The sequence below is a fragment of the Agelaius phoeniceus genome, chromosome 7, assembly GCF_051311805.1.
Source record: "Agelaius phoeniceus isolate bAgePho1 chromosome 7, bAgePho1.hap1, whole genome shotgun sequence".
NCBI classification, from domain to species: Eukaryota; Metazoa; Chordata; class Aves; order Passeriformes; family Icteridae; genus Agelaius; species Agelaius phoeniceus.
This window is the reverse complement of record NC_135271.1, coordinates 32,775,260-32,802,259: the sequence shown is the minus strand read 5'-3', so window position 1 is coordinate 32,802,259 and position 27,000 is coordinate 32,775,260. Positions and strand designations below refer to the sequence as shown.

The window sequence follows — 27,000 nt, the reverse complement described above, 5'->3', positions numbered from 1 at the left end:
AATGAACAGTGAAAAAGAATTCCTTAATTTTAATTTATAAAGCAGAAAAGCATATAAAGACTCATCCTTTATAAAGGACATACAAACATGATTTAATAACAACACAGCCTCAGTAGAATGACATGGAAATTATTCCATTGACACTCTGTAGCAAAGATAGTTCATAATTAATACCTGAAACAAAGTAACCTATTTTAAAAGAAAAAAAAATTCAAAAAAAAAAAAGAACAACAAGGCTCATAAAAGAATTAAGATTGATCAAAAAGATCTCCTTGGGTGTCACAAGGAAATATTATTTGGGTTTGACTCCATTTGGCATAGAAAAAAAGTTAATCTATTCAGTAACAATTCACCCACAGCTAAGAAAAAATCAGCTATTACTGAATCTAAACTCGTGAGAAAAATTCTTGGTGAACAGTATCAGGTACCTGGAGAACAAATAAATTATCACCCCCAAAGCTGACACTTTGTAGAGAAATGAAAGCACAGTAATACTCACGCTTCTCTCTAATAGCTTTACAACTTAAAAAAAAATCCCAAAGAAATAACAAAAAACCCCGGTATATTTAAAGCATTTATTTTGGAAGCACTACTTTTTAAAAGTGTGTTTTTCTCACAAATATTATCACAAGTATTAGTGACCCTTGCTTAGACATTTGTTTAGCTGGAAGTCTTTAATAACATATCTTTGTCATGCAAGATGAAGACAAAACCCATCCTCATTAAGCAGCATAAAAATGAAGCAGCATTACACATCTAGCTGGCATGAGGAACCACTAGGATTACAATAATGCAAAAATTAAGTACACATTTTGATTTGGTAACAAAACATTTTCAAAATGACAGCATTGATATGACTGAGGATACTCATATTACTCAACCTCAAATTAGCCCTATTCTATAGGCATGTGAGTTTATTTTTATATATACTTATGTATATATGTATATTTATACACATACGTATATATACATGAATCCTTGATGTTAGATGAACTTTGGAAAACGTAACAAATCACCAAAATTTGACAAATCATGACAAAATCATTAGTCATTTACTGAAAAGCAACAGAGGACTAGAATGATAATCAGGTTTAGAGTATTAGTTTCAATTCAGGTTCAGAAATAATGAATAATATTATAACTGTAAGAATTGAGCTGCAATGTAATTTCCTTCTTCGTCGATCTTGAAATTTTTACAAAGACTGCCTAGGTCAATCTTTTGAAATCCACTCTTGTGGATTTATTTGTGCAATATATTTTAATTACAAGACCACATAGTGTAACAGTTACAATTAAATTGTATCCATTACAGTTTAGTCAGAATAAAAAATTTCCTTTGACTCAAGATCCAGTAAAAGGAAAGCTTTCAGCTCTAAAGGACAGTCACAGCAAAATCAAACACAGAATTAATAAGGGTCTTTCAATTTAAGAGCAGAATTGTAGTACACAGAGATCCAAAAATACTTTTTCTTAGGACTTCAAAAAACCCCCATACCATAGTGTGCTAATAAATACACTTGAAAGATTATAAAATTAATAAAAACTAAGTTAAATCAATGAAACATGGGAAAGGTTTATATTCCAAAACATTTAATTTATCGCTTTTGAACAGCATTGCAGACTAAGGTTAAAAAATGCAACCTTTTTGGTAGGCTTGCAAGTTATTCAAGTAATGTCTACTGAAAGGCACCTCTGAGATTTTGTGTTTCAAAAGTTAAAACTGAAGTCTCACCTGAAAAAGGATGGCAGCATAAAATCAAGTATGTAAGTAAATACCTAGGGTGGAAGTGTGCTGTTGTGTAAAGAAACATTACTAGGGGAGCAGTAGAACATTTCTTTTCCATGGCTACATTCCTGGGGATGCAAGACAGTCATGACAAACCCAACTGCCATCACTAGCACACCAAGAACAAGAATCAGGCAGGATATGAGGTTATCTGGATGGTTCCACCGCTCCTTGGACAGCCTTAGGTAACACGCTGATGGGATGATAAAAACAAGTGGGGTAGCACTCAAAACTCCCTGTGTGTGGGAAAGAGCAATAGAAAAAACTCATTAGCAAGTTTATTTAGATGTGAAGAACAAAAAACCTAAATTTTTAAACAGCTGTGATTAGACTGACACGACAGTAAAAACAGAGGATAAAGCCCTTTTCCTGTGTTGCTATATGGAAAACCTTTTTTTCCAAAAAATGGTCCCAAAAATATGCAAAAATATCTGTTAAACTATTTCTAATAATTAAGATTTATTTAAATGCTTTTGCTTTGCTGATCCAGAATAATATTTTAACATTGCAAGAAGCATTTAATCTTATTTCCCAAAGTTTCTCAGCTTAAGAGATAAAGTCTAAACAAAATTCTTCAATACTTGAACTGAATTAAAATATTTAAGATAATTCCATGGAGGAGTTTAGATATAACACTGCCCTTAAAAGGAATAAAATTTTTTGAAAAGTGGAAGCATCATGTAGCAGTTCAAAGAATTCTGAGCAGTTTTGACATTTATAACCTGATTTAGGTTGACTTCCCTATGAAAGCAAAGCTCTTTTTGACAAAGTAGAACCTTTCTTCTCACTAAAAATTCAGCTGCTCTTTAAATGCTCTCTTAGAAAGGGACAAACAAAAAGCACTTTCAAAAATTCTTTTTATAGTAAAGCCACTGCACACTGGCATATGAGTTACATGCCAAAAGGGAGCAATTTTATGTAGAAATTTTGAATGTTTATTTAGTTACATACTTAACAAACACTATGTTTCAATTTAATTACGGCCAGATGGTAATCCAGCCTAAGTAATAAATTTACATCATCATTTGTACAAAACTTCCAATATTTGTATGGTAGAACCTGTTAACAGTCATCAGTACAGACATCAGAAATAGGTACAAGCACAAAGTATCTCCTCCATGAAAATTAAGCTTTAGGTCTGTGAAGTAACACAAACCAGCATCCCAGTAAAAGAATAACAAAGAAAATCCTTTAACTCCCATATGACCCAATAGTTTCCCTGGGGAATTACCACCAGGCAAACACAATAGCTTCTGTTTTGTTCTAAAACCAGAAAGCAGGGAAAGAGAAACCAGGGTTAGAGAAATAATATCAAATGCCATGTGTGGTGAAGAGCCAAAAGACAGCTCTTCTGCTGGACAGAAAGCCAACTGAAAAGATAGATCACCTTTCTTTCACATGTAAATACTCTGTCTATTCAGTTTTCCCTACTGCTAGATATCAAGACTGAACAATCTTTCTGAGCATAATTATTACATCCAATAAATACCTACAGCTGTATTGTCAAATTCGCTCTTAAAAAGGAAAAGCAAAAAACCCACACAAGATAGGACCTACCCATGCAGATGCCTGACTATCAACTTGTATTTGTGACTGAATAAAGCTATCAGCTTGACTACTGACTAACTGCTTAAGAAAAAAAAACCCACTGCATTGATGGAATGCTTGCTTTTTTTGCTTGCTCTTGATTGTATATTTCTAGTGACCATGTTTGTGGTCACTACTGTAGTAGCTGTGGAACCAGCTACTACTGGTTCTTTCTTTCTGCCTCCCTGTGGTTTTTGCCACCGTGGCAGAAGGCAGTCACTAGAATCTGCCCCAGTGCTAAGTAATCTGCCAACTTAATCAGAAGCAGGGACTGAAGAAAGAAATGCTAAATTCAGTACCACTATACAGTTTGAGTGAGTGTTTCAGTGATTTCTGCTGCGGCTTAACACATTTTGTAGGTCATAGCCACTTGCCTTATCTACAAAACTGTTCGAAAACCCTCCCCCAACCATATGAATTTTACTTCTTGAACTTCCTTTCACCCTTAGTTATCTGTGTTTGAAGCAGTAATTCCTTCTTCTAACACTATTACTGACTATGTCAAATTAGGTAAGATTTTCAGTAGAGCTGTGGATTTAAAAAAGTTCTTATTTATTAATAAGTGATGTATTAAATAGAAGAGTAGACAGGTTCACTTACATTCAGCTCTAAAACTATTCCAAGGCAATCATACACTAATGATACACCAGTCGCCACAGCAATGATAACTACTGTCACAACAACATGGAAAACTGTTGAGAGGTTCCCATGGAAAAACACATTGGCAATCACCTGAAACAGAATCACAATTTTAAACCTTGATTTTTCTCCCTATGTTATCAAACAACTTACTCCAAACCTTCTTACTTAGGAAACTAAAGGAATGGGTGAGAATGCACTGGCTGAATTTTACTTACCTTGCTTCAAGAAAATATCTTCATCTGCTTCCAAAAATTATTCACAACAATCATTACTAAAATTGCAGAACACTTCCCAAATTTACTTAGTTTTACCAGTAGGATTTCAAAATTTCCTCTTTTCCCATTTGCCCATTACAGAATAAATCCACTTACAATTATTCATTAAATTGATGAATTTCCCAGATGGAGATACTTCTAAAAAGAAAAACTATTAAGATTGAAAAGTACGTATTTTTGGCTATTCTCAATACTATAACAACAGTGTCATTTATGTCAAACTTGAAATTTTAAGCAGTCCTGATATCATTAAGTAATTATTAATAATAACGTTAACTAATATTATAGCAAATGTAAAACAACATTATATAGCCAGTGTCTAAACAGTACAACCAGTCCCCCATACTCACTGCATGTAGCAGGATAAAATATGCTGCTATTTATCACAGATCAACCATAGACTTCAGCCACAATACGTATTAAGAATGTGACAAAATTATTAATACATAACAACAGTGTTAAAGGGAAAATGTAATAAATTCTTACCTCTCTGGTCACAAAACATTCAAGGGGGAAGGTCAGAATTACAGTAACTCCATAACAAAACCTTCCAAATGTAGCAAGGTTGTCATCTCTACAGTAGTTTTCAAATATATCTCCTGAGGCATAGCAAAACACCAATTAGCTTGAACCTCACATAATTTACCTGTATTTGCAACTTGAAGTGCAGGTTACTGGAGTAATTGAGATTTTCTGATCCCCTCTTCTGACACGTAACTAGAAACTAGTTACAGTCACAAGTTATGTCCAGGAACAACTTTCAGCTTATCCTGCTGGTTAAGCAGTGTTTTTACCTCAAGTAGCATTTATCTTCAAAAAACATTTTAAAATATTTTTTATATATATATATCAGAGTTTTTCATCTGTTATCTTCCCCATAACACAGATGCCGATGTTTGATTAAATAAATATATATGTGACAGATTCAGAAAGAAAGCTTATGTGCAGAAAATAAAATTTTCCCTAAGAACTCCTAGAACAACAATTACATAAAAAAAGGTGAGAGTTGCCTGTGGAGAACTTCATTTCCCTGACAGTATCAAATCACAGCTAATAAGCTGTAGAAAAGAATGTTAAGTATTCTGACCTCAAAGGCCCATTGTATACGTATGGATTATTACCAAGCAAATCATCTTATATCTAAAAACAAAAGCATCGTTATAAACTTCAAATCAACTTGCTTTTTTTTTACTGTGCATCTGTAATAATGATTTCTGAAGAACAAGAGACAGTACAGGACAGTGACCAGATGATGTATCAGTTCTCTTTTATGTAGTTATGACAGTGTCTCATGATTTACCACTTTAGGAATCACAATGGCACTGAAGAAGCAATAAGGTGTACTTTAAACAGCCAAAAGATTTTGGCAGGGAAGACAGAAGGTGAGATGGAACCTGCTAACACACAAGAGTCATAAGCTGAGGAGGAGCTGCAGGAAGAGTTTTCTGTACCTCAAAGCTCTCAGCCAGCCTGCATTCGGTCTACCTACAGTACATCTATTACAGTGACTTACTCTGCTGGAGTAAGCACTGGAGGCAGGAAAAAAGGACAGATAAACCAAGAGTCCCCATCCTACAATTTCTTTCTTCTCAACTAAATGCTGCTGCTCATCAGAAAAGAAAAAAGCCTGGAAGCCTCCTCCTACAATCACTCTTAAGTAACAGAAAATATGCTTGCTTATGAAATGTGTATTTTCTCTGAAGAAAGTAATGCACTGAAACCAATTTATACCTTGTTCTTATGAACATACCTTTCTCACTTCAACAAAATGATGTTAAATAGCATGATGCAACATCGGTTATATATATTTACGTGTATTCATATACCCACAGAGGGGACAGTAGGATTAGTAACACCAGAACAGCTGTTGCAAAGATAGGAAATACCTCTAACTCTAAGATGCTGTATTAGTACAGACAAGAAAAAATGTAAGAAAATGTATACAGATATATACCAGATACCCTGTAGGAAATTTTTGTTCTTACTGCTCTCTGCTGCTGGACCATGTGGATAAATCATAGCTGCGTAGTCCTCAAAGTGTTTCAGTGATGGAAGTATTCAAATGGGACTTTCACTTGTGAGGCTTATGCTTAAGAATCTGACAGCTATTAGCATGTAGCTGACATTTTTGGATCACATTTTGGTTGTTGGGTAACTATGAGGAATGTCCTATTTCTGCCCAAATATACTATGATATTTGCATTTTTACAGTCACCAAGATGTTTACGGAAAAAAAATCAGACAGGAAGGCAGAAACGTAGGGATTATACCAAGCACCAAAATTGAGGGATCAAGCAGTTTACCTTCTGTGTATCCTGTAAAAGTCATATATCCACTGGCAGCAAACGCTACACTGATGATAAGAGCAAGGGCCACAGACATATGTGTGACTTGAGACCAATTCTTTAATGTGGGTTCTTCCAGAGACCCATATATTAAAAAGCTGTTATGATGGCAGATGAATGCTGAAACACACATGACAGTTAAAGCAAATGTATGAATTCATGCATAAATGCATAGAGACACAGCACAGTTTGAATCCACTCATTATTAAATACAAACATTAATCTTGCAATGAGTGGCAAAGATAAATGGCTCGAACCTTTGCTTGCTTAGTTGATTTGATGAAGGTTTATATTCATCCTCAGATGATTTTGATTACATTATCCTCAAATGCTATGCCATTTTCCACCCTCCACATTTCCATTCCACAGCTATTTCCTCCTCCTTTTACTTAAGATCCCAGCAGCAGATTTGAGAAGTTGTTTTTTATTTTAAATCTACAGAGCCATTTGCTACTTTCAGACTTCATTTGGCATCCATTTTAGGCAGCAGCAATCATTGGGAGGCCTCAGATTATCACAATGCCAACAAGAAATAATATGGCAGATCCTGCAGGCAGGAACAGATTTCAGAATGAGGACTTTTCTGTTAGAGGTTACCCAAGGGAATGTAGAATGATCCCAGCCCCTAGTTTATCAGTTAGACAAACCCACTGATGCAGGGGCTTTAGGATGACCTGCACAGGTGAGCTGCACTCACTGTCTCTGCTACAGTGGCAAGCCTCCAGGGCCAAATGGACACTGGAGGAGGTTAATGTCTGACACAATAACAATGACATTCATATGGATCATTCACACAATTTGGTTTTTTTTTTCAACACCAGTTTAATGTGAATATTAGAAAAAAAATCTAGTTTCAAAATATTAAATAGTTCTAGTTTCAAAATAATAAATAGTTTCTTACAATTGATTATTGGAAAAAAACCCAAATGGCAAAAAACACTTACCAAATGACATCACCCCAACGGCTTGTACTGCATTTGGTTTTGCAAATATCCATGCATTTTCTGATTTGGGTCTAAAACAGACATTTAAATAGGTTACCCTCTTTTCAAATATCAGTTATTGCTCTCTGACATAGCCCCAGTGTTTATTAACAAGCTGAAACCAGGGAGATACCTTTCTCATCTCCCTTGTTTTGATTCAAGTATTTCTGTAACCAGTGCTTACAGTCAAAAACGTCAGCCTATTTCAGTTTTGTAAATTCAACTCTTCAAGGCAGCATATACCAAGAAACAGCAAGATGGAAGATAAAAGCTGTAAATCATCCTGACTAAGGTTATCTCAACTGAAAATGTCCTCTGACTATTTAGAGGCAATTTCTACCTTTGAATTTAAACATGCAATCAATGCAGTCTAGAGATACTATTTTACTAGGCTACAAATCAAGTGAGGGAGTTTGCCTTCTTTACACCTCTTCCAACTGTTCCTCATAGTAAAGAGATTCCACTACTTCCCAAAACATAAAAGAAATTGTAAGAGAGTACATGGAGACTTTTACAGTAAGGCAAGAATGTAATACTCCCCACACCTCCTCCTCTAAGATATGCTCATAGATTTGGATCTGTGGTAATTGCAATGCTTAGAGGAGGACCATCAGCAAACTTTGTTAAAACCATTTACTGCATGAACTTCATTTTGGAATAAAGAGCAAAAATGAAAAATCAGGGAAGGACACAAAATATCCTTTTCCAGACATATAATCTGCTATAAAGATCAAATGAAATTCACAAGCTAGTTAAATATTGAATTTGTAATATTAAAGCACAGACAATGCAAAATAATCCAGAGAAGCTTGCTCTTAAACAGTTGGCTACTGCTAACCTTAATTGCTCTGTTTTTATTTAGAGGGAAAGCTGCTGCCACCTGAGGCCTTAGGATGCTCTTTTCCTACTGCCCTAGGAAGCAGTATGGCACTCAGGCCAGTTCTGTGAAGGTAACAATGGCAGCTTTATCTCTCCCTCTCTTTGTGATCTCTCCCTCTCGCTGGTTTTGACAGCTGCAGTGGCATATACTATACCAGGTTTCATTGCTTTCAAATGTTTAAATTACACCTCCAGCCCCTAAAAATAAACAGATTAAAATAAAAATAATAGTAAAAAAAAAGTAAAAAAAAGTTGCAGTTTCCTCTTTCAGAACTCATATCTTACTATTTCTTGAGTTCAAATAGTCAATCCTTCCTTTTCCGTATTAATAAAACCCAGTTTTAAAGTACCTCATTCACATTCGGTTCAGACTTAGAGCAGCTTTTCAGCTCTTAAGCTGTGGTTGCGAAGCTTAACTTTGAAATTAACAGAACCTGAAGATAAAATCAAGCTCCCTTTTTTTTTGTCCTCAGGTACAGTATATTGTCTTGAATTGCTGTAACATACTGCTTCAAGCCTTTGGCAGCTGAATATGGCCCTCCTAAAATACTCTCAGACTCAGCAAGTAGATGTAAAGTACTATGGATGAAATAGAGCTATCCGGTATTTGTCTTGAGAAATTGGAGTTCTGACCCTCTATAGCTGCTGCTGTTCCTTATAAAAGCTCCCTTAATATTACAGTGCCACTGATTTCAAATCACTACACCTAGAGATGTGTCTGGAAAATTAATATTAATAATTTTGAATGTAATGTTTTTAAGGAAAACATTCACATCTGATTGGAAAAATTGCAAAACAATTTCAAAATAAAAAGAGTATAAAAGGAAGCTAACACTCCATCTGTTCCACTCTGTAACCACTAGAGGTCAGCTTTGATAATAAACATACAAAATGAAAATTTGTTTTGTATTTTCATTTGATGGCAGAAGTTTTCATTGGCTCTTTCCTATTAATAATAAACTTAGATCATCTAATACCTTATAAATGAAAATATTTTTAAATGCAAAGAAATAAAGAATGAAACACATTTTTGCTGAAAAACAAGAAAGGACACACTTCTGCCCGAAACACATTTAATTTCTGTGAAAATGGTACACCCTGTGCAATGTTATAGCTATATTATGAGCTCCTACAAATACAGATTTAAAAAGGGAATTCAGAAAGTATATGAATTTGACTTGAAACATTTTTAATAAAGTGTCAAATTAATTTTAAAAAATCACAGGAGCTGGTTTTCCCCTTGCACAGTGTTAGCTCATGCACTAGCAATATGCAAAAGACTAAAATATTTTTTTGCTTTAGCGATGAATGAAAAATCAGATTAGGAGTATTATTAGGGAAAAATCCCAAAAGAACAAAATCCTGCTTATTTAAGAGCCTAAGAAGATAAATTCCTTCCATTCTAGTCGCAGAACAGAGGAAGAATTTCAGATCCCTGATTTGAACACTACCAGCAGCTTGTAATGTCCTACAATGTATTCTGGTACAGATGTGCTGTTTTCTTCAGTAATTTATATATTGCTGCATGTGCTTTGAAAAACATTTTCATTTTGTGGGAATAGAAGGACCTCATGCAGTGAAAACACACAGCCAGAAATTTCATTTCTGAGTGTCTGGAACTGAGAGCCAACGGTTCTAGAACTGTGATCACATCAATAGGAAATTACTCCCAAGTTCAGTCTGCAGAACAAATAGACATATGAAAAGCTCCTGGGAAAGGGTGCAGGTGACATGAAAGCGTCTATATAAAATACGACTTCATAGAAAAACTTCTCAGAAGGAGAAAACTGTGCCAGAAGACAGTAGGTGTTAATTATAGAAGAGCCATATAGTGAACAATCACAGAAAATCACTCACAAGCCAAAGGGCAGCTAATGGAAACATCATCTGTCAAAGTAAACATATGCAAATTGATTTAATATATGCATCTCTGTAGGCAGATGCATGCACACACTGAAAGAATATCACAAGAATACAGGATAACTTCTTGTGGTTTTTCAATCCTGCTGCTACTGTTCAAGATGATTTTTTTGAGAGGGGACTTTTGTTCTGACCTACATTCTTGTTAGGAGTTATTAGGGAAAGATTTTAACTGCTGCTTATACAAGAATAGTATTAGCTGTGAAAATACATGAATGAAAAAATCATCTAGCTCTCTGCTTCTCACTCAGTGTACAAAAACATAGGCTATGCTTGCATGAACAGGAAGTTTTTTTTCACACTGAAGAAGTATTAGTTAGATGAAACAATGAAAGGTAAGAGAAGAAATACATTTTTGAACTAAATGCACTTGCTGACAGCTGTACTGTCTATCATATATAGCAGAAGCTGAAACACAAAGTAAAACCTGAGATGTAATTTACATGTAGTTCTTGGAATAAAAATAGTAAAAGATTGAGAAAAAAGACAGCCTAAGGGAGTTCCCATGCAGGGAAAAAGTCTTAGCTGAAACTAGGACAAAAGCAAGACAGACTGAAGGTAGTGAGGCCTAGCAATGAAGAAGACCTAGAAGGTAAGAAAATAAGACTGTACTGAGTCTTCAATATATGTAAGTGAAAATATACCATAATAAACATATTAATCAGTTCTAAAAAGTTTTTAAAATATTCATTTTTATCTACATAAGAACAGGAAAACTGAGAAGAACAAAAATAACCAGGCAAAGGATAATACATCCTAACAGGGTAAGCATCCAGGTCAGGAGGAACAAATTATGTTTGGCAGTCTAAGATGGCCTCTCTTTTACTTCTTGTAAAACACTTGCAGCATAACTGTCCCCATTTTAAGAGCAATGCTATACAAAAGAACCTTCTGTCACTTATATAGAAATGCTGCAGTATAAGAGTGCATGAGAAGCAAAACATCTTTAATGAAGGCAAGAGAAAGAAATATCCCCAATCTCAACCCTGATCTCTTGTGGCTATGCAACACTTACTTGAAAAAAGAAAGGTGATTTCTAGATAGGAACAGTCATATAACAGGGGAGCTACGTGTTGGAATGAGCAAGACTTCCATTGTTTTGGGCTGAAGATCAGTGTCAAACTGCCAAGTTTAGGTGCAAACCAACAGTTAACAATATAATCCAGAATCATCTCATAGATTCATTCAGGTTTAATTCAATGATTTAAACATTTAGGAAATTAATTGTAATATTTTGATTTAATTCTATTCTAAGGTAAAATACCTTTCTAGATGTTTTTGAACTTTAGAAGTTTAAAGATACTGAAAAGTTCATAGATGCTGAATATAACTTTAATCAATATAATGGAAAAAAATGAGTGCAGCTCACATTAGCCTTGGATTTCATATTAATCAAAGTCATCTTGTGAAAGAACACAGACAAGGCAAAGCTATTATGTCAGCCAAACTTAGATACAGCTATATATCTACTCTTTTTTCTTCCTTAATGAATAACTTAACAGTTCTGTAAATATAAAAGTAGCTTAGTTGGGTTTTTTAAATTTTATCACACATTAAAGATTACCTTTGCTTACTAGTGGATTTTTTTATATAAAGGAAAGAATCAGCTTTTTACTTTCAAGTTTTTTTCCTGAGCCCTTGGTGTTTTACCCTTGGAATCAGCTGCCAGTTGAGTAATTCTCACATCCTCTTTATGTGTAGCAGATGCTCTTGAAGTTTTTCATAGACATTTATGTATTATGGAGACACTGACATCATAACATTCTTGCTACAGAACACCAAATTAAATTAAAATGATCCCTCTTTATAAGCTACATAAAATATTTCTTTTTACAGCAAGGAATTTTAGTTTCAGGCTAGAAGCATGAAATTATTTCATGCAGTATCAACATGCTGCACTTGACAGTTCAGGTTAACTCCTACCTATTTTTTCTGATCACAGTACACAAATACCCAGCCATGGGTAAGCAGATGGCTATAGAGATCAGGTCAAAATGTAATTTTATCCAACATCTTAAAATACTGAGAATGAACTCTTAATAATCCAGAACACTGTATTCTATCTGCAGGTTTATTGTGTCATTCAGTTAACAATAATCATATGGATGGTGGTTATCAAAACCAAAACTGAAAAAAAAAGTTTTATATTTGTCATAAGAGGAAATAAATTAAACCAAGTAATCCCGCATCTTAAATACATTTTGTTTTTCCTCATCAGAATGTGACAGTAACATTCCTAAAATGTCCTTGGACAACCAGCCCCACGCCCAAAGCAAATAAAGACGAAAACAAACAAAAAAAGAAGCAACACTCAAAATCTTGTAATTCGTGTTTAAAATAGTAATCATCTCTTTCTTTCTCTGATGGTCTAGAACATTGCAGAAAGTTTCAGGTTATTGCAGAAAATATTCTTAATTACTTTGTCATCCAAACAAGATTTAATTTTCAACTAGAGCATGGATTGCAGCTAAGCAAAAAATGTTTTATCATTTCCACACAATGATCTTGTACCTCTCAAAGGGAAGAAGTATTCACCTTGAAAAATCTAAAAGTAAATGAAAACTGATTACTGCTCAGAAAGTAATTATCAAAGCAGGAAGATATCCAAATGGGATTCCAGTGGAACCTGATCTGAGTCCAGTACTTTTGAATGTATTCTGAACAACTTGAATGATGGAACAAAAAGCAAAAAATGTCCTTAATGGAAAGCATGAAATGTGCAATTAACACAATCATGCTAGAGAAAAGGATGAAAAAAAGAAAAATCATAAAGAAGCTGGTAAATGGAGAAATCATCTGATAAAGCAGCATTCAATTCTGTAATGACAAATTCTACAGTTATGCAGAGGATAAAAAGACTTCACAAGAACAAGGCAGAGAGAACAAACAAACAAAAAAATTCCCAAACTTCATGAGAAAAGGAAAAATCACTGGCAAACAGTTCTGCAGAGTATCTCATGCTTGGTAGTTCCACTAGACTGCAAACTCAAGGCGCATTCATGATATCATGCTATCTTCCAAAGAGGCTAACATCAAACTAGGTTACATAAACAGAGGCATGGCAATCCCCAAGGGACACACTTGAATGGGACCTTACAACACTCTGCATTTAAGATACATCATCTTCTCTGCTCCTCAGAGGGAATATCCCAGGCAGGTGGGGCACCATGATTCTACTTTAATTTGCAGAAGACTTGAGGCAGCCATTGAACATGATTAGAAGCACAGGAAATGACAAAAAGAGAAACCCTAAAGGAACTGTGCTTAGTCTATAGAAAGGATCCCCAAAGGGGGTCAAAATACAGCTTTTTTAGAGGTGTTTTTCAAGCACTTGAAAAAGCATAAATAGTTTGCTGTTCATATCCACTGTGGTTAGAAGCAGCAAGAAGCAACCAATATGAAATGGAGTCATACACAGGAAGAATTCATAAGAAAAGGCCAGTTAAGGATTGGAATGGAAAACCATGGAATTGTCTAGTTTGTTCTTTGCAATCACCTGTCATCAATGGCAGGAACATAATGAGTTCTGCCATATAACAATTCTAGGGATTAAATATTCTTTTCCCCATTGAGCCTTTATCCACGATTGTACAGATTCTTTTCCTATGTGACAGATACAAGGACTGTGCTTTTGCAATAATGATTTTTAAAAATCTATTTGTGAACTCTGACTTCTATTGTATTTTAATAAGGATTCAAAGTAAAAGTGTTAATTCACTTGTTTCACTTGTAATACGATGAGACCTATATTAAAATATAGCAGTATTCTTTCTTTTCATTGCAAAAAAAAATCCATACCACAATACAACAAAATAGAAGACAGACATATACTTTAATTGTTAAAACTATGTCTAACTGTAAAATAAAAATAGCAAAGACAGTAAAAATAGACATTAACAGAATGTTGGTGAGGAAAAAAAATTGCCAACTGTTTATCAACTTGGTGGATGCATTTTTGAAAACAAAAAGTGTAAAGGCAGAAACGGAAGTCTCTAAAGAATTAAGAAGTAAAACTTCAAGAATCACTCAAAACCAAATGGCATGTATTGTAAGAAAAAATAAAACCATGCATTCCATATTTTTCAGTGCATCACAACTGTGGAGAAGAAATGTTACCATAGTAACAAGGTTATCAGTAACTATTATATATAGCTTCTTCCTTTTTTAACAGGGAGTTTTGAGATTAACCTTTTAAAAACCCCTTTGACACACAGTGTGAAAAACATGCTGCTCCAGAAATATGGTGGGGAGGGAAGTTCCACACTGTTCTGAGAGAGAGATTTTGTGGATGATAGACAACATCATCTGGTACAACTTAAGAAACTGCTATTCTAGGCATCTTCCTACCATTAAACCTGAATACCCTGCAATTAACCCATGTATCACAGCAGTAATACAACTGAACAATTGTGCCTAACACTGTTGAAACAATCCTGGTGGAAGAATCTACTGAGGGAAACATAAGAAATAGCATATAAATCTGTTCCAATAAATAAAAAAGCACGTTCAGAAGTAGAATTTTTCATCTTTATTAATAAATCTATACATTTAAAGGATGAGAAGAAAGACAGCCCTTCTAAGCCTTTAAGAAAAAATAATAGATTAGTAGCACTTTCTTGCAATATAATAAATAAAAATATTGTCACAACACATACTTATGTAAACTAAATTGTCTAGAACACTCCAATGTCCAATGTTAAATATTACTTTCAGATTATGCATGAGTAAGAGTTTTTGGTATCATACAGTTTTCTCAAATGACAAAATAAAGATTTTATTACTGTGTTGTTTTAAAAAAATTCACAGTATTTGTATTTTATTTTTATTATGAAATTATTATATTTATCTTATCAGAACAAGAAATATTCCTAAGATAGTAGCTATTTTAATGATTGTAAATATAGGCAGTCTGATAATAACAAAAAAAACCCAACAAAACCCTTAAACGACCAACAATCTCACATGCCAATTCAGGACCCACCTGCTATTAGGCATCCATAATTCCCCTTTTATCTCTAGGGGTTTTGAGACTTTAAATTTGCTTATACCCAATAGAAGAAAAGATTACAAAGGATGAAGTATATTTAGCTGATCATTGTATTACTGTTGATAGAAATTTTTCAAAAGCAGGCACGTTCTACAACTACGCAGGTAAATGCAACAGGGAAATAACAGTTTCTATATGAACGAATTTCACTTTGTAGCAAGTGTAAGAATACTCACACTTCTGGACTGAAGGTTACTGCTCTCACCATCACAACAACCAGGATGACAATGGTCAGAACCAGAGAAAGAAGAGATACCTGTAAAGGTAAAAACATGACTTCAGTCAGCAAGCTGCTGAAAGGTGGTCCTTTGAGCAGCATAATGCATTTGTTAATTATTTACACAAAGTTATGACTGGCACTTATTTTCAATAGCATAGAGAACAATAAACCAAAAATCAACTGCTGTTATGATTTACCTTTCCCAATTTTGCTATGTCTCGATATAAAGATATAGGTGAGGTAAAGATGATGGTGGTAAGAAGAATTATGAAGTGACGGTCTGTAAGCACGTTATCCACCCCAACTAAAGCAAAAAAGAAAATAATTTATTTCTTTAAGAGACTAACTTGAGGAAAAGATTAGCTACATTTGAAAGGTTGTAAGTAACAAACTGTTGGTGATCAAGCTTTTTTTTTATTCCCGTTACTCAGGCTAAGTAATACTGAAAACTAGGCATTAACTAACACTGAGAAAGCCATGCACAGCATGGCCATGAACACAAGAATTCTGCAAATTCAAACCAAATGCATAACATATGGGATATATTAAACCAAAATTGCAAAGTCTGGATTCCTACATATAGATTGGTATTAATGTCTTTCATTACGTCTGGGTCAATGCTGGGAGACTGAAAGTAAAAAAATTCTCCTTCTTTCTGCCATTTAGTCTTGAGAATTTTTTGATACTCTGGGTTGACATCAATTATTGTGCTGTTTAGGACAGCATTTTTCTCTAAGAAATGGCCTACAATAAGTTAATTTTGAGGTTTCTTTTGGGGACCTCCTTTCCTACTATCAGCTGGCTTCCACTTGCAAAGTAGATTACCATGTGAGGGCAACAATGCTCTTATAATATTCCATGCAATCAGTGGGACTTGTTTGCACAACTGGTGTGTTTTTTCAAGGCAATGACAACCTAAAATAAAACATCTCCAAGTTTCAGTGAGGCCACCATAAATCATTGGCTTGAATGAATACTTGATGAAAAATTACGGCTGGAAAGTGACTGGCAATTGACATGGAAAACTCAGTGTTCTGTTCCCTCTTTGGGAGATGATAAAGCTTTCCCACCTCTTTCCAGGCAAGTATTCTACCGCATAGGTAATCAGATTTGCCATGCTGGGGATTCCCCCTTTTACAGAAGTCATATTATATATAAAGTATTAGATATCTACTGTCACTATCAATTTGATCAGCTATTCACAGAACAACACACTGTGACAAAACTACATCCACCTTTCAGGTTTCACATGCTGAAAATTACAGCTCTCCTGTGGAAATGAAACAGTTCATACAAATTCACATTTCCACTTCATTACATGCATGTTTTCTCTCAGTTTAATCTCCCAGTGAAGAATGTTTTAATTTAGCTGCTTTTGTGCTAAAGTAGATATCAAACACATACATAAATTGCTCCACTGATGCTGCTGTGAAAACTTAGAGCACAGGAAGGGAAACAAGGGAGCATGATTTAAAAAGCATTACATTCATTATATTATTTGCAACTTATCCAGAATTATTCATTAGATGAAGTACAGTTTCACTATTTAAATTATTATTATTATTATTATTATTATTATTATTATTATTATTATTATTATTATTATTATTATTATTATTATTATTATTATTATCATCATCATCATCATCATCTAAAAAAATACAAAACCCAATAATCTTGTAAATACCCAACTGTGGAAGACTCACTTCTATTTGCTTAGTATTTCACTGAAGCATCTGGTCTCTTCACTGACAGTGAGTCCACTGCTAGCCAAGGACTAGGATTCATAGATTTTATTTGGGAAAGGCTTATTAAAGAAAAAAAAACAAACTCAAAAAGCCCCACTCATAGACATATGCTTCAAGTCCTTAATTTGAACTAAATTTAAGAGTACTTTAGAAGCTATATTACAGGTAATTGCAAAATACCTATGCTACACTTCTATCCAATCCATAATCCCCCACTCTTAAAATTTTTAAATGCATCTTACCTCCAGGAATTCTCTGAAAAACTTTAGTTAAAGTGTCTCCTGTTATTATGTTGTAACTGATCATAGCTTAAAGAAAATAAGTTTTTTGTTAGCATATATGCAAGTCATATGCAAAATATTTGATTAACACTGAATACACACATTTTGTAGACTTCAGGATTACATGGCACTATCCCTCTAAGATAAATTCTGGCTAGCAGCAACAACTTGAAAGTTTCAGGTTTAAAAAAATAATTCTTTAACACTTCCTTTTTTGCTTTTTTTTAAACAGGTACCACCTAAGCATTAATGCAGCCTGATAAGCAAGATTATTGTGCTGAGTGGCCATATAAACTTACTTCAGAAGAGGATAAAAAAGGCTTTCTAAAACTGTTTGTTTCTGATAGCAATTCTTTGTCAGTTTACTTTCAAATGCTTGTTTCTATTTAGTAAGTTTCCTGTGTTAGTCAAATAATCAGCTCTTCAATTAAATACAACAGACTTTCCAGCTCATGCAAAAAGCTAGCAAACTCTTTAAACCAGAAGAAAGAAGGAGAAAATCAATTAAGAGATGAGATATGGACTTCAATTTCTCCCTCTCATTACTAAGTTCTGTGGCCTTAACACTACTACTTCATTCTTATCTAACTCTACACTAACAGCTCGTAAATTTGTGCACATGTGTATGAATACACAAATTATATTTATCAAAATCTTTAGTATTTAGACAGCACATATTTAGGTATTGACATTAACTATACATAAATATTCATTGTTGTGAAATTGTAAGTCATAAACTCTACTTATATAAATTAATGCAAACACATACAAGAGCATAACCATAGCTCTATGGTGAGGACTAAGACCTTTACAATTCTTTTTCTGTATTATTAAGGGAGTACTTGGTTTACAAAGGAGTACAATTACACGTATAACACTGTTGCCCGCACTAACAGCAACTTGCCACCCTTAAAAATCTCAGGTATCTGTAGCCAGACCCAAATAGGAATTTTGATCTGTGACTTCATGATCACCAAGTCAGACTCTTGATATCTCAAGTCATCTCATCTTGCAGCCCCATGTGTGAAAATATCAAGACTATTTAAGATTTGATTTAATTATGTTGCTACAGCAGGAGACAGATTCAGAACAGAACTTTATTTCAAACTTCTGGTCTAATAAATTCCTGCCCAGATTATACCTTTTGCTTCATTTACTATTTCTTCTTCCAAGGGGTCTGAGTGCCTAATTTCCCAGTACTTCGTTGGGCATGAAGCTGAACGAATGCTTCTGAAGAGCAAGACCTAAACAGTGGCTTCTCCAATTACAGTAACATCACATCTCTGAAAATATACTAATTCAGTATACTCCTAAATTCATATTTTCCTTTTCTTTCAGACACATCAGCTTTGTGCTCTGCTACTCAATCTAGAACAGAACCTCGTTTGCTATTTTTTCTAGCTACTTTGGTCATTAATTTTCATATGTGCAATCATGAATTTCTCTGCTATTACATTTCAGTTCAATTCTATTATTCTGATCCTTCAATTCATTTAATACCTCCTCATTCTTCAGAACCCATAAAATAAATTTAATTTTTTTTAAATAGCAAAGAAGCATATACAGTACGTTCTTTATATAGTTCTTAATATTCAATCAGTGAAATGATACAGTAATGTGAAAAAGCTTGTTACTTATAAAACTTAAACATTTATATTTTATGTGATCTTACCAATAAATGGATATAAAAACTGGAGAATTGAAAGGATTAGATAACCTACAAGACCATAGGTTTTTTTGACCAGCTCTTGATAGGTTTTGGTACCGGACAGATTTCCTCCTTTGATCAGCAATATAATGGAATAATCTGTTAAAACATAAAATTACTGTTAAAGATGATATGAGCCAACTTGTGGTTGATTACTTTTCACCTTCTTTCACTCCTCTAACCAAAGAAAAAAGGCTCTAAGAAGAAAAGCAGTGGCACTAGGAAGAGCAGGCATGAGAAATCTCACAAAATCTCTCAAGCCACTAAATCCAGGAGCTATAGGCTCATATTGGAAGAAAAATACTTAAAATCATAGTACAATCAAAGGTTTTCATTTTGTGGTCTATTTTTAAAAGTCATATAAAACCCTCTCAGGATTCAGTCTCTTAATTAGTCCAGTCTTAACAGTGGACTCAAACAGATGATTATGAGGGCAAAAATAAGAACACTCTTTCCAATGTAACCTTGACTAGGAAACTAAGGCTTCATGAAAATAAATGCAGTCAAAAAGCAGCTTCATATGTTGTACAGTGTAATTCTCTACTTTTACTAATCTGCAGAAAAGATTAGTGAGGCAAGGAAAAAATTAGTCATTTTTATGACCTGTCATAGATATACTTGTTTAAGGTATCATTAAGCTCAAGATAAGGTAAAATATTGCATGACTAATTTTATCTTTACAACAGAAACTGCCTTTAGAGTACCTGTGATTAAGGCAACCACAAACAAAAGCAGTATTCCTAGAGGAAAACCAGCTTCCTTCATCGAATATGGCAATCCTGCAAAGCAGAAAAGGAGAGATTCTAGAAGACTCTTTCCAAATATCTATTTGTGAGAATCAAAATAAAGAAAAACTCAGATTTTAAAAAATGCTAGTAATCTCCCAGATTAGACCACCATGCTTAATCACCTGCAAAATATAATTTTCAGTGGACAAAGTGTTGCTTAAGTATGAAGTTCAGTCAGCACCTGCCCAACCAGTCTGACCATTATGGCCAAGAAACTCTGGGGTATTTATCACTAAGGTGTGGTCTCAATTGACACCTCAACATTTTTGCAAAGTAAGCAAATAAATACAGAGAAAAATCTTTAAAAACAGCAGCAGAAAGTAAGGAATCAGTGTTATTGTCCAAGCTGGATAGTCATGCATGAATAAACAAGGATGAATACAGGACAGTAAAGAAAAGTAGATTTACCTATAATGCCTGATCCTATGATTGAATTAATAATGTTAAATCCAGCTGATGCCAGATCACTGTTTCCTCCTTTATTCCTGGGCTTACTAAGGAGGGCTATTTGGTCATCTGTTTCTACCTATTTCAGGAAGACAAGGAAAACATTATACATAAGAAAAATAGGTGAGAACAATTATTTTTCACATAGTCTATTAAAGATCTTTTAAAAATTGTCATAGACTCAGATTTGTAGAGGTATTTTGATAAGTAAATCCCATTTTTTTCACTGAGAAATCAAAGGGGTATTAAGCAGCTAATTCCTGTATAAGTCTGACCCATAATCTTCTGTAATTCTCTGAAAAATAGTAAGTGGAAGGAGAGAAATATATATAAACTCAGAGGTAGGCTGTTAAACAAAGACATTCTTAGTCATGTTTAAGGCAATAATGTGAATCGAGTATTTTCAAAAATATTTTGGCTAATATAATTGGTCAGTAAAAAAAATTCCTGAATTGGGGAAATGAAATTAATTTCAAGACTTACTAGTAAAGCATGCCAGCATCTTAACATACTCTAATCCAAGGTTTTATCCAGTATTTTAAATATTTCTGTGCCATTCAATGGTTTAGTTAATTATGAATAGTTAATGACACTATAAAATCAGCTGGTTCCAGAAAGTTTCTGTGGGAAAGAACCAAAGTTCAGAGCACAATATGTAGCCAGTAGCTTCAAAAATTAATATTTGTATCTTCATAAAAGAGCTTTATAATAAATATGCAGTAATCCTCTCATTAGATCACCACTGTGCTGCCAGAGAACATTTCAGAATTATTCATCAGAAAGATCATATTTTACCTGAAGTTGTGAAATTCAAGGGAGGAACAAGCATTTAATGAATAAAATTCTTGCCTGTGTTCTGTGCACTAAGTATGAAGGTAACACCACTATTTCATGGATGCAGAAGCCTATTTAACATATATAGCAGATAGTACAAACTCAAATGCTTGCTTCTAATATTCCTGGGAAAAAAAATAAATTACTAAAAAAAATCGAAGTCATCTGTAGATAGACACATAAACTGACAAGCATAAGACTTCCTGCCTCTAGTACGGCTACACATTTAAGTGGAACCTTTAATCCTTAAGCAGCACTAACATAATACTGTCTCAGATCAAAGCCCAGTGGAGCGTGGTATCCCATTTCTGAGTGATGACCATGAAAGGTGCCTAGGGAAAAGCATAAGACCATAGAAAATAGCTAGTTAGCAAACTTTCCTCTCCCAGCTTTCCTGAGTTTGTGTATTGTGGACTTCCAAAGTGGTTGTGTTCTTGGGGTATCACACTTCTAAACGGACAGCTGCTTGATTTTTCCCTTTTTAGAAACTGCATAGGTTTTAGCATCTATAATATCATGCATTAGTGAGTGCCATGTTTTAATTATGCATCCTAGAAAGAGACAGGTAATTTAATTTGTTCTGAATCTACCATTCAGTATTTTCACTTGGGTGTCCCCAAGTCTTTTGTGTCATCACAGAGATTCTAACCACTATTTCCTATCCTCCTCATATCACATAGTTTCATAAGTAACATTCTACCTCAGCTGCTTCTTATCTAGACTTGTGCTACATTTTTATTTCACTACTGATTTCAGCAACAGAAGCATCACTGTCATTCACTCCTGAAATTCTAATGCTCTCTACTAACAGCACAGTACAGGTGAAATTGCACTGAATAGAACAGTCCAATTCCCTCTCTTCAGTTGTTACAAGAAATTAACACAATGTGCGTTGCTAAGCCCTGGTCCCTTTCCCCAGCTGGAAGGGACATATTTCAATGGGCGAAAGGGCAACAAAAAGTTGTGACACGGGTGAAACGGCTCCTGTGTGAAGAGCAGCGCTCCCGACGGTGTCCCCGGCCCGCAGACAGGGAGGGATCCCCAGCTGGGAGCCCGGCCAGAGAGCTGCACAACGCGGGAGACATGAACGCGAGGCGTCCGCCTCTCGCAGGGTCCTCTCCTGGGGCCCCCTGCGAGGCGTGGGCCAGCCAAGGCCACCCGATACGGCAGCGACAGCAGCGGGCACGGCTGGAGATGATGGGGCAGGGCAGGACATGATGGGCACAGCTCAGGAGATGCGGCGCTCACGCTCGGCGCTCACGCGACACCGAATTTCAGTCGTGCCGAGCAGCCGCCCTTCCCCTGCCTCACAAAGTCAGGTCCCCGAGACCGCATTTCTCCCCCGGCGTGGTACCTAGGACTCTTTCTTCCTCCTACGAATTCGGGGGCACCTGAACAGAGACGAAAAGGCCATCGCTGCCGCCCGCTCGACCGCGGAGCCGGGACGTTCCAGTGGCCGGTCGTCCTGAGCCGCCGCAACTGGCGGCGGTGCTCCTCACACCCATCCCCGCCCCAAGAGCCGCAGACAGAAGTCCGGCGGGTGCCGGCGGGCTCGCTGAACCGCGCACAGTCCCACACCTGGCCTGCCCCCAGTGTCCGCCCGGTACCTGGCGAGCGGCGGCCGGCGGTGGCTCCGCGGCCGGCAGCGGCTCCATGGCCGGCAGGCCCGGGGCGGGCGCGCCGCGTCCCTCGCGGCGCCGCTGGGCCGGGGGGCGCCGGTGCGGCCCGGCCCGCGCGCCCGGCACGGGCTCCCCTCAGGCGGGCCGGAGCGGTCCCGCGGCGCCTCCGCCGTGTGGGAAAGGCGGGTGTGCTCCGGTCCGGCCGCACCCAGCCCGGCCCGACCCGACCTGCGGCTGCAGGGACCTGTTGGACCACGGTCAGGTGCGGGAGGAGCACCGAGGACTCGTACGGGCGGGAGGGGGCTGTGAGACCGCGGCCCCTCCTCCGGGCGGTCCCTTCACTGGAAACATTCCAGAAAGTAAGCGCTTCTCTGCCTTCAACTTGTAAAACTTCGAGTTCACCCAATCCCTCTTTACCCCGATAGCACCAGTAAAGCTTTCTCGGTGGGATGTGTAACAAAAACCAGGTCCGATATCACAGCTGCTAATTTGTGGTTGCTTTTCAATATCGGTGTTGTTGGCAAGGCCTCGCTATTCTCCTCAGGGAGGGTAATCTGCTGTAAAGAGTGATCAATCAGATAAAGAACATACTGAGGTTCTAATCAAAGTATGGGAAGAGTCCAAACTAATTAAAAGATGCAGAATGACAGTGCTGAAAGTTTAGTCGCTAGATATCGAGCTGAGACCAAGCAGTGTCCAGCAGAAATATGCTTTGGAAATGTGGAACAAGCCACACAAAGAAACACACATCTTAAACCAAAACCCGTGGGAAGTAGTAGGCATTGATAAAAAATTGGAGGCAGTAATTAATTTTGTGAAGTGTTGCCAAACAAAAAATGTAGGGCCTACAAGAGTAAAATAAAATCTACCTAACTTTAGGAACTTACTCCAATTACTGGAGGGCATCATCGGAATGTGGACCCAAAATTTTCAACAAGATTAAATCATGATGGGGAAAAAATGCCTGAGAGATGACAACTAAATAGCAGAGAAAATAGAGCATGCTAATTTCCTTTCTATAGTCTTAAGAAATCCTATATTACCCTTTGCTGGGGTAAACTGTGGTGGTTAAAGGAGCACATGTGCTGTGTGCATCAGTAATTTTGTCCTTAAAGATCTATGATGCATATGATTTAATATGGAGAACAAAGTGCACATAAAGAGCATATATGACATTTTTGTTCAATAGCTTAAGCACATTAGCTTCAGCTCCTTCAAAAAAATCTCTAATCATCCTCCATGACAAGCTACAAGCTGACATGTATTTGTGTGTGACTAGTCAGATGACATGACTCAGCAAAGAAACTTTGAGAGGCCTAAGATGCAATTCCTGTGATTTGTAGCAATGTTATTTTCTTTCTCGGACTGTACAAAGAATTCTGAATTAAACCAGAGAATTAAGCTGTTTCAAAGCAGAGTGTAATAAACCATGTAGTAGGTTTTCAAGATAGTCTTCTACCAGACTCTCTATGTTTAGTACTGTAGCAATTTCCTCACAAGGCCTCTGTATCTAGCACCCACCTCTGTATCTAGAGCACTATAATAGTGCCCTGAATAATGTGATTTTGTTTTAATTGTTATTTGGAGTATGTATTAGTTACCTTAGAAAAGAATTTCTATTTTGTGCAAATACTTTCTCCTGTATAGCCTTATAATTAATCAGATACATCTTTCAGGCCTTTTTTTGACAAATTAAGTCAAGCTCCCACTGTGCAGCTCTTAGTACATAAGGGGGCTGGTGCCTGATTGTGGCACCCACTTATTTAAAATTTTACTTCTATTGGTCACACTGGCATGATTCCAAGTAGTGTTTATAAACCTATAGTTTTAATTCAGTATAGTAACAGTGAATTAGGGAAAGGAATAGACAGTTCCCAAAAGATAGGGAAAAGCAGAGTTGCTTTTCCTATACTATGAGAGTAGTTTTTGATTTCTTGGATTGCTCTGTGCTTCTTGTTGTGCTTTGGAATGTGGTTATTGTCTAGAATGCTTAATACTGGTTTTAGTCTTAGCCTTAAGACTTGCAGTACATTGTGAATAAAATTGCAGGGTGCACTGCAAGTCCATAATCCACTGTTTACATTAAGTAATTCTTTGGGAGTTTGCTGTAGGACAGTTTGTACAATTTTTTACCCCTGTGGTTGCGGGGCAGGATCAAGCTCTGAAGGATGCCAACACAATTAAACCACAGGAGACAATTATAAAAAAAGCAAAACAAACAGATGGCACATTCAAAAAGGATAGACACAAAGGAATTTTTTGTGCCTAAAAAAGGAAACAGAAAGAACCATAAATTTTCATGAAATGCGGAAACATACTAAGGAGGCCAAAATGAGTTAGAGCAACAAACACCAAAAAGGAATCTTTACTAGTACCTTTAGTACTTATGAGCAGAAATTCTGCAAGAGAATCCTGAAGATCCACAGAATTGTGAGGCTGGCTGGGAAGAGTGATCACAATAAAACTAGAACAGACAAAGTAAATGGGTGGTTTTTGTTTAGAGGAGAGTATCTTGAGAAATTTTCCATGGCAAAACACTTTCCACAAGGAGGACTACAGAAAGAATATGGCTTAAATTGAATTATCAATAGAGTGACTGAAAAATATAAGCAATAATGATTTGGAATGATCAGATGTATTCATTTTGAAATCTTAAATTAATTTGTGGCTGGGGAAGGTAGTGCTAAGTTTTTGCTTCATGTCAATGGTACTAGTGGTATTGGAAAATGGCACATGTGACATGAATATGGCTGCCTGAAAGAACTCCAAGAATGATCCAGGAAACTACGTCCAAACATGCCTGCCATTCCCACTGGGCAAGGTGTACACACTGTAATAAATAATAGGATGAGATGGTGTTGAACGGTGTTGGCAGAGCTTTGTGGAGAAGCCTACACCGTTGCAACTTCTGCTTTGCCAGTTTTACTGCTTGAGAACTAGATTTCTAAATGCTAATGATACCATTGTCATCTTTCACAAGCGTTAAATATATTGAGGCATTAACAAAAACCAAAGAAGAGTCAATACTATAAGCTCTTTGTGTACTCCAAGAATGTCTGTATCATCTGAAACCATATAAGATCAAAGATATAAGATTAGACAAAAAGTAGGCCTAGAAAAATAAGTCATGTGATGCAAATTGACATATAAAGAAGACTACATTTCCTTTTATCTCTAAATGAAGTAATAAAACAGAAAAAAAGAGCATTCTTTGTAAGGAATGATTGTTATAATCACATGACGCTTTAATGCCAGATTCTTTAGTCCTTTGTAAAAAGGTCAGTACCCTTTTACTTTATAATAGTGTCTTTGTCTTTGAGGCAAAGATATTAAAAAGGGCTAATGTTTTCAACAGCAAATTAATTTAGTTGTCAGATACATAACAGTCTTCCAGAAAGAGATTACAGACCATTTAAAAAAATTTTTTTTTGAGAAATGTTTAGTGATGCATGTGAGCAATGAACAGAAACTGTCCAGCTATATTGTGCCCCCTGCAAGAACAATCAGGACTACAGGGGAGTGCATCCTCCTAATATGACAGCTGTGGGCAGTCGGCCTGTGTTGCTTAGCTGGTGAGCTTAATAAATACCAAGCACCTGGTCTCCTGTAAGGGTGTATAGAGCTTTACAGGAGCTACTCAAAGGCATTATGGTTTGAGGAAAATGCTTATATCCTAAAACTTGTAAGCTGGTCTTCATAAGAACCTGTAGTATTTGTGAAGTTAGTGGACAAAAGCTGTACAACTGACCTGGAAGTTATCAGTACAGCTTTTCCTCTCTTGCAAGTTGAAGGTATCATAATCTGTTTTGGAGAAACAGAGTCTTTAAGCTTATCATTGATAAGTCTTGTGTAGGTAGTGTTGGTAGCTTTTTTGTTGATGGTTCTCATTGA

At 36.1% G+C, this 27,000-nt stretch overlaps 1 protein-coding gene across 2 annotated transcripts; it reads right to left on the bottom strand.

The window, feature by feature from the left end:
* Window positions 1-561: 561 nt before the first annotated feature.
* Window positions 562-23,431, bottom strand: SLC38A11 (solute carrier family 38 member 11). 2 transcript variants are annotated; one of them, XM_054636670.2, is made up of 12 exons: window positions 23,098-23,431; window positions 20,618-20,735; window positions 20,126-20,200; window positions 19,386-19,520; window positions 17,675-17,740; window positions 15,882-15,988; window positions 15,641-15,720; window positions 7,580-7,650; window positions 6,594-6,755; window positions 4,777-4,889; window positions 3,974-4,105; window positions 562-2,022 (listed from the first exon to the last, which is right to left on the bottom strand). In XM_054636670.2, exons 1-12 carry the CDS (start codon window positions 23,143-23,145, stop codon window positions 1,777-1,779), a joined length of 1,353 nt encoding a protein of 450 aa, XP_054492645.2. In that variant the 5' UTR covers window positions 23,146-23,431; the 3' UTR covers window positions 562-1,776. The 2 variants fall into 2 exon arrangements, with proteins under 2 accessions (XP_054492645.2, XP_077037602.1); XM_077181487.1 differs by lacking the exon at window positions 6,594-6,755 and having other exon boundaries at window positions 23,098-23,428.
* Between the last annotated feature and the right edge of the window lie 3,569 nt (window positions 23,432-27,000).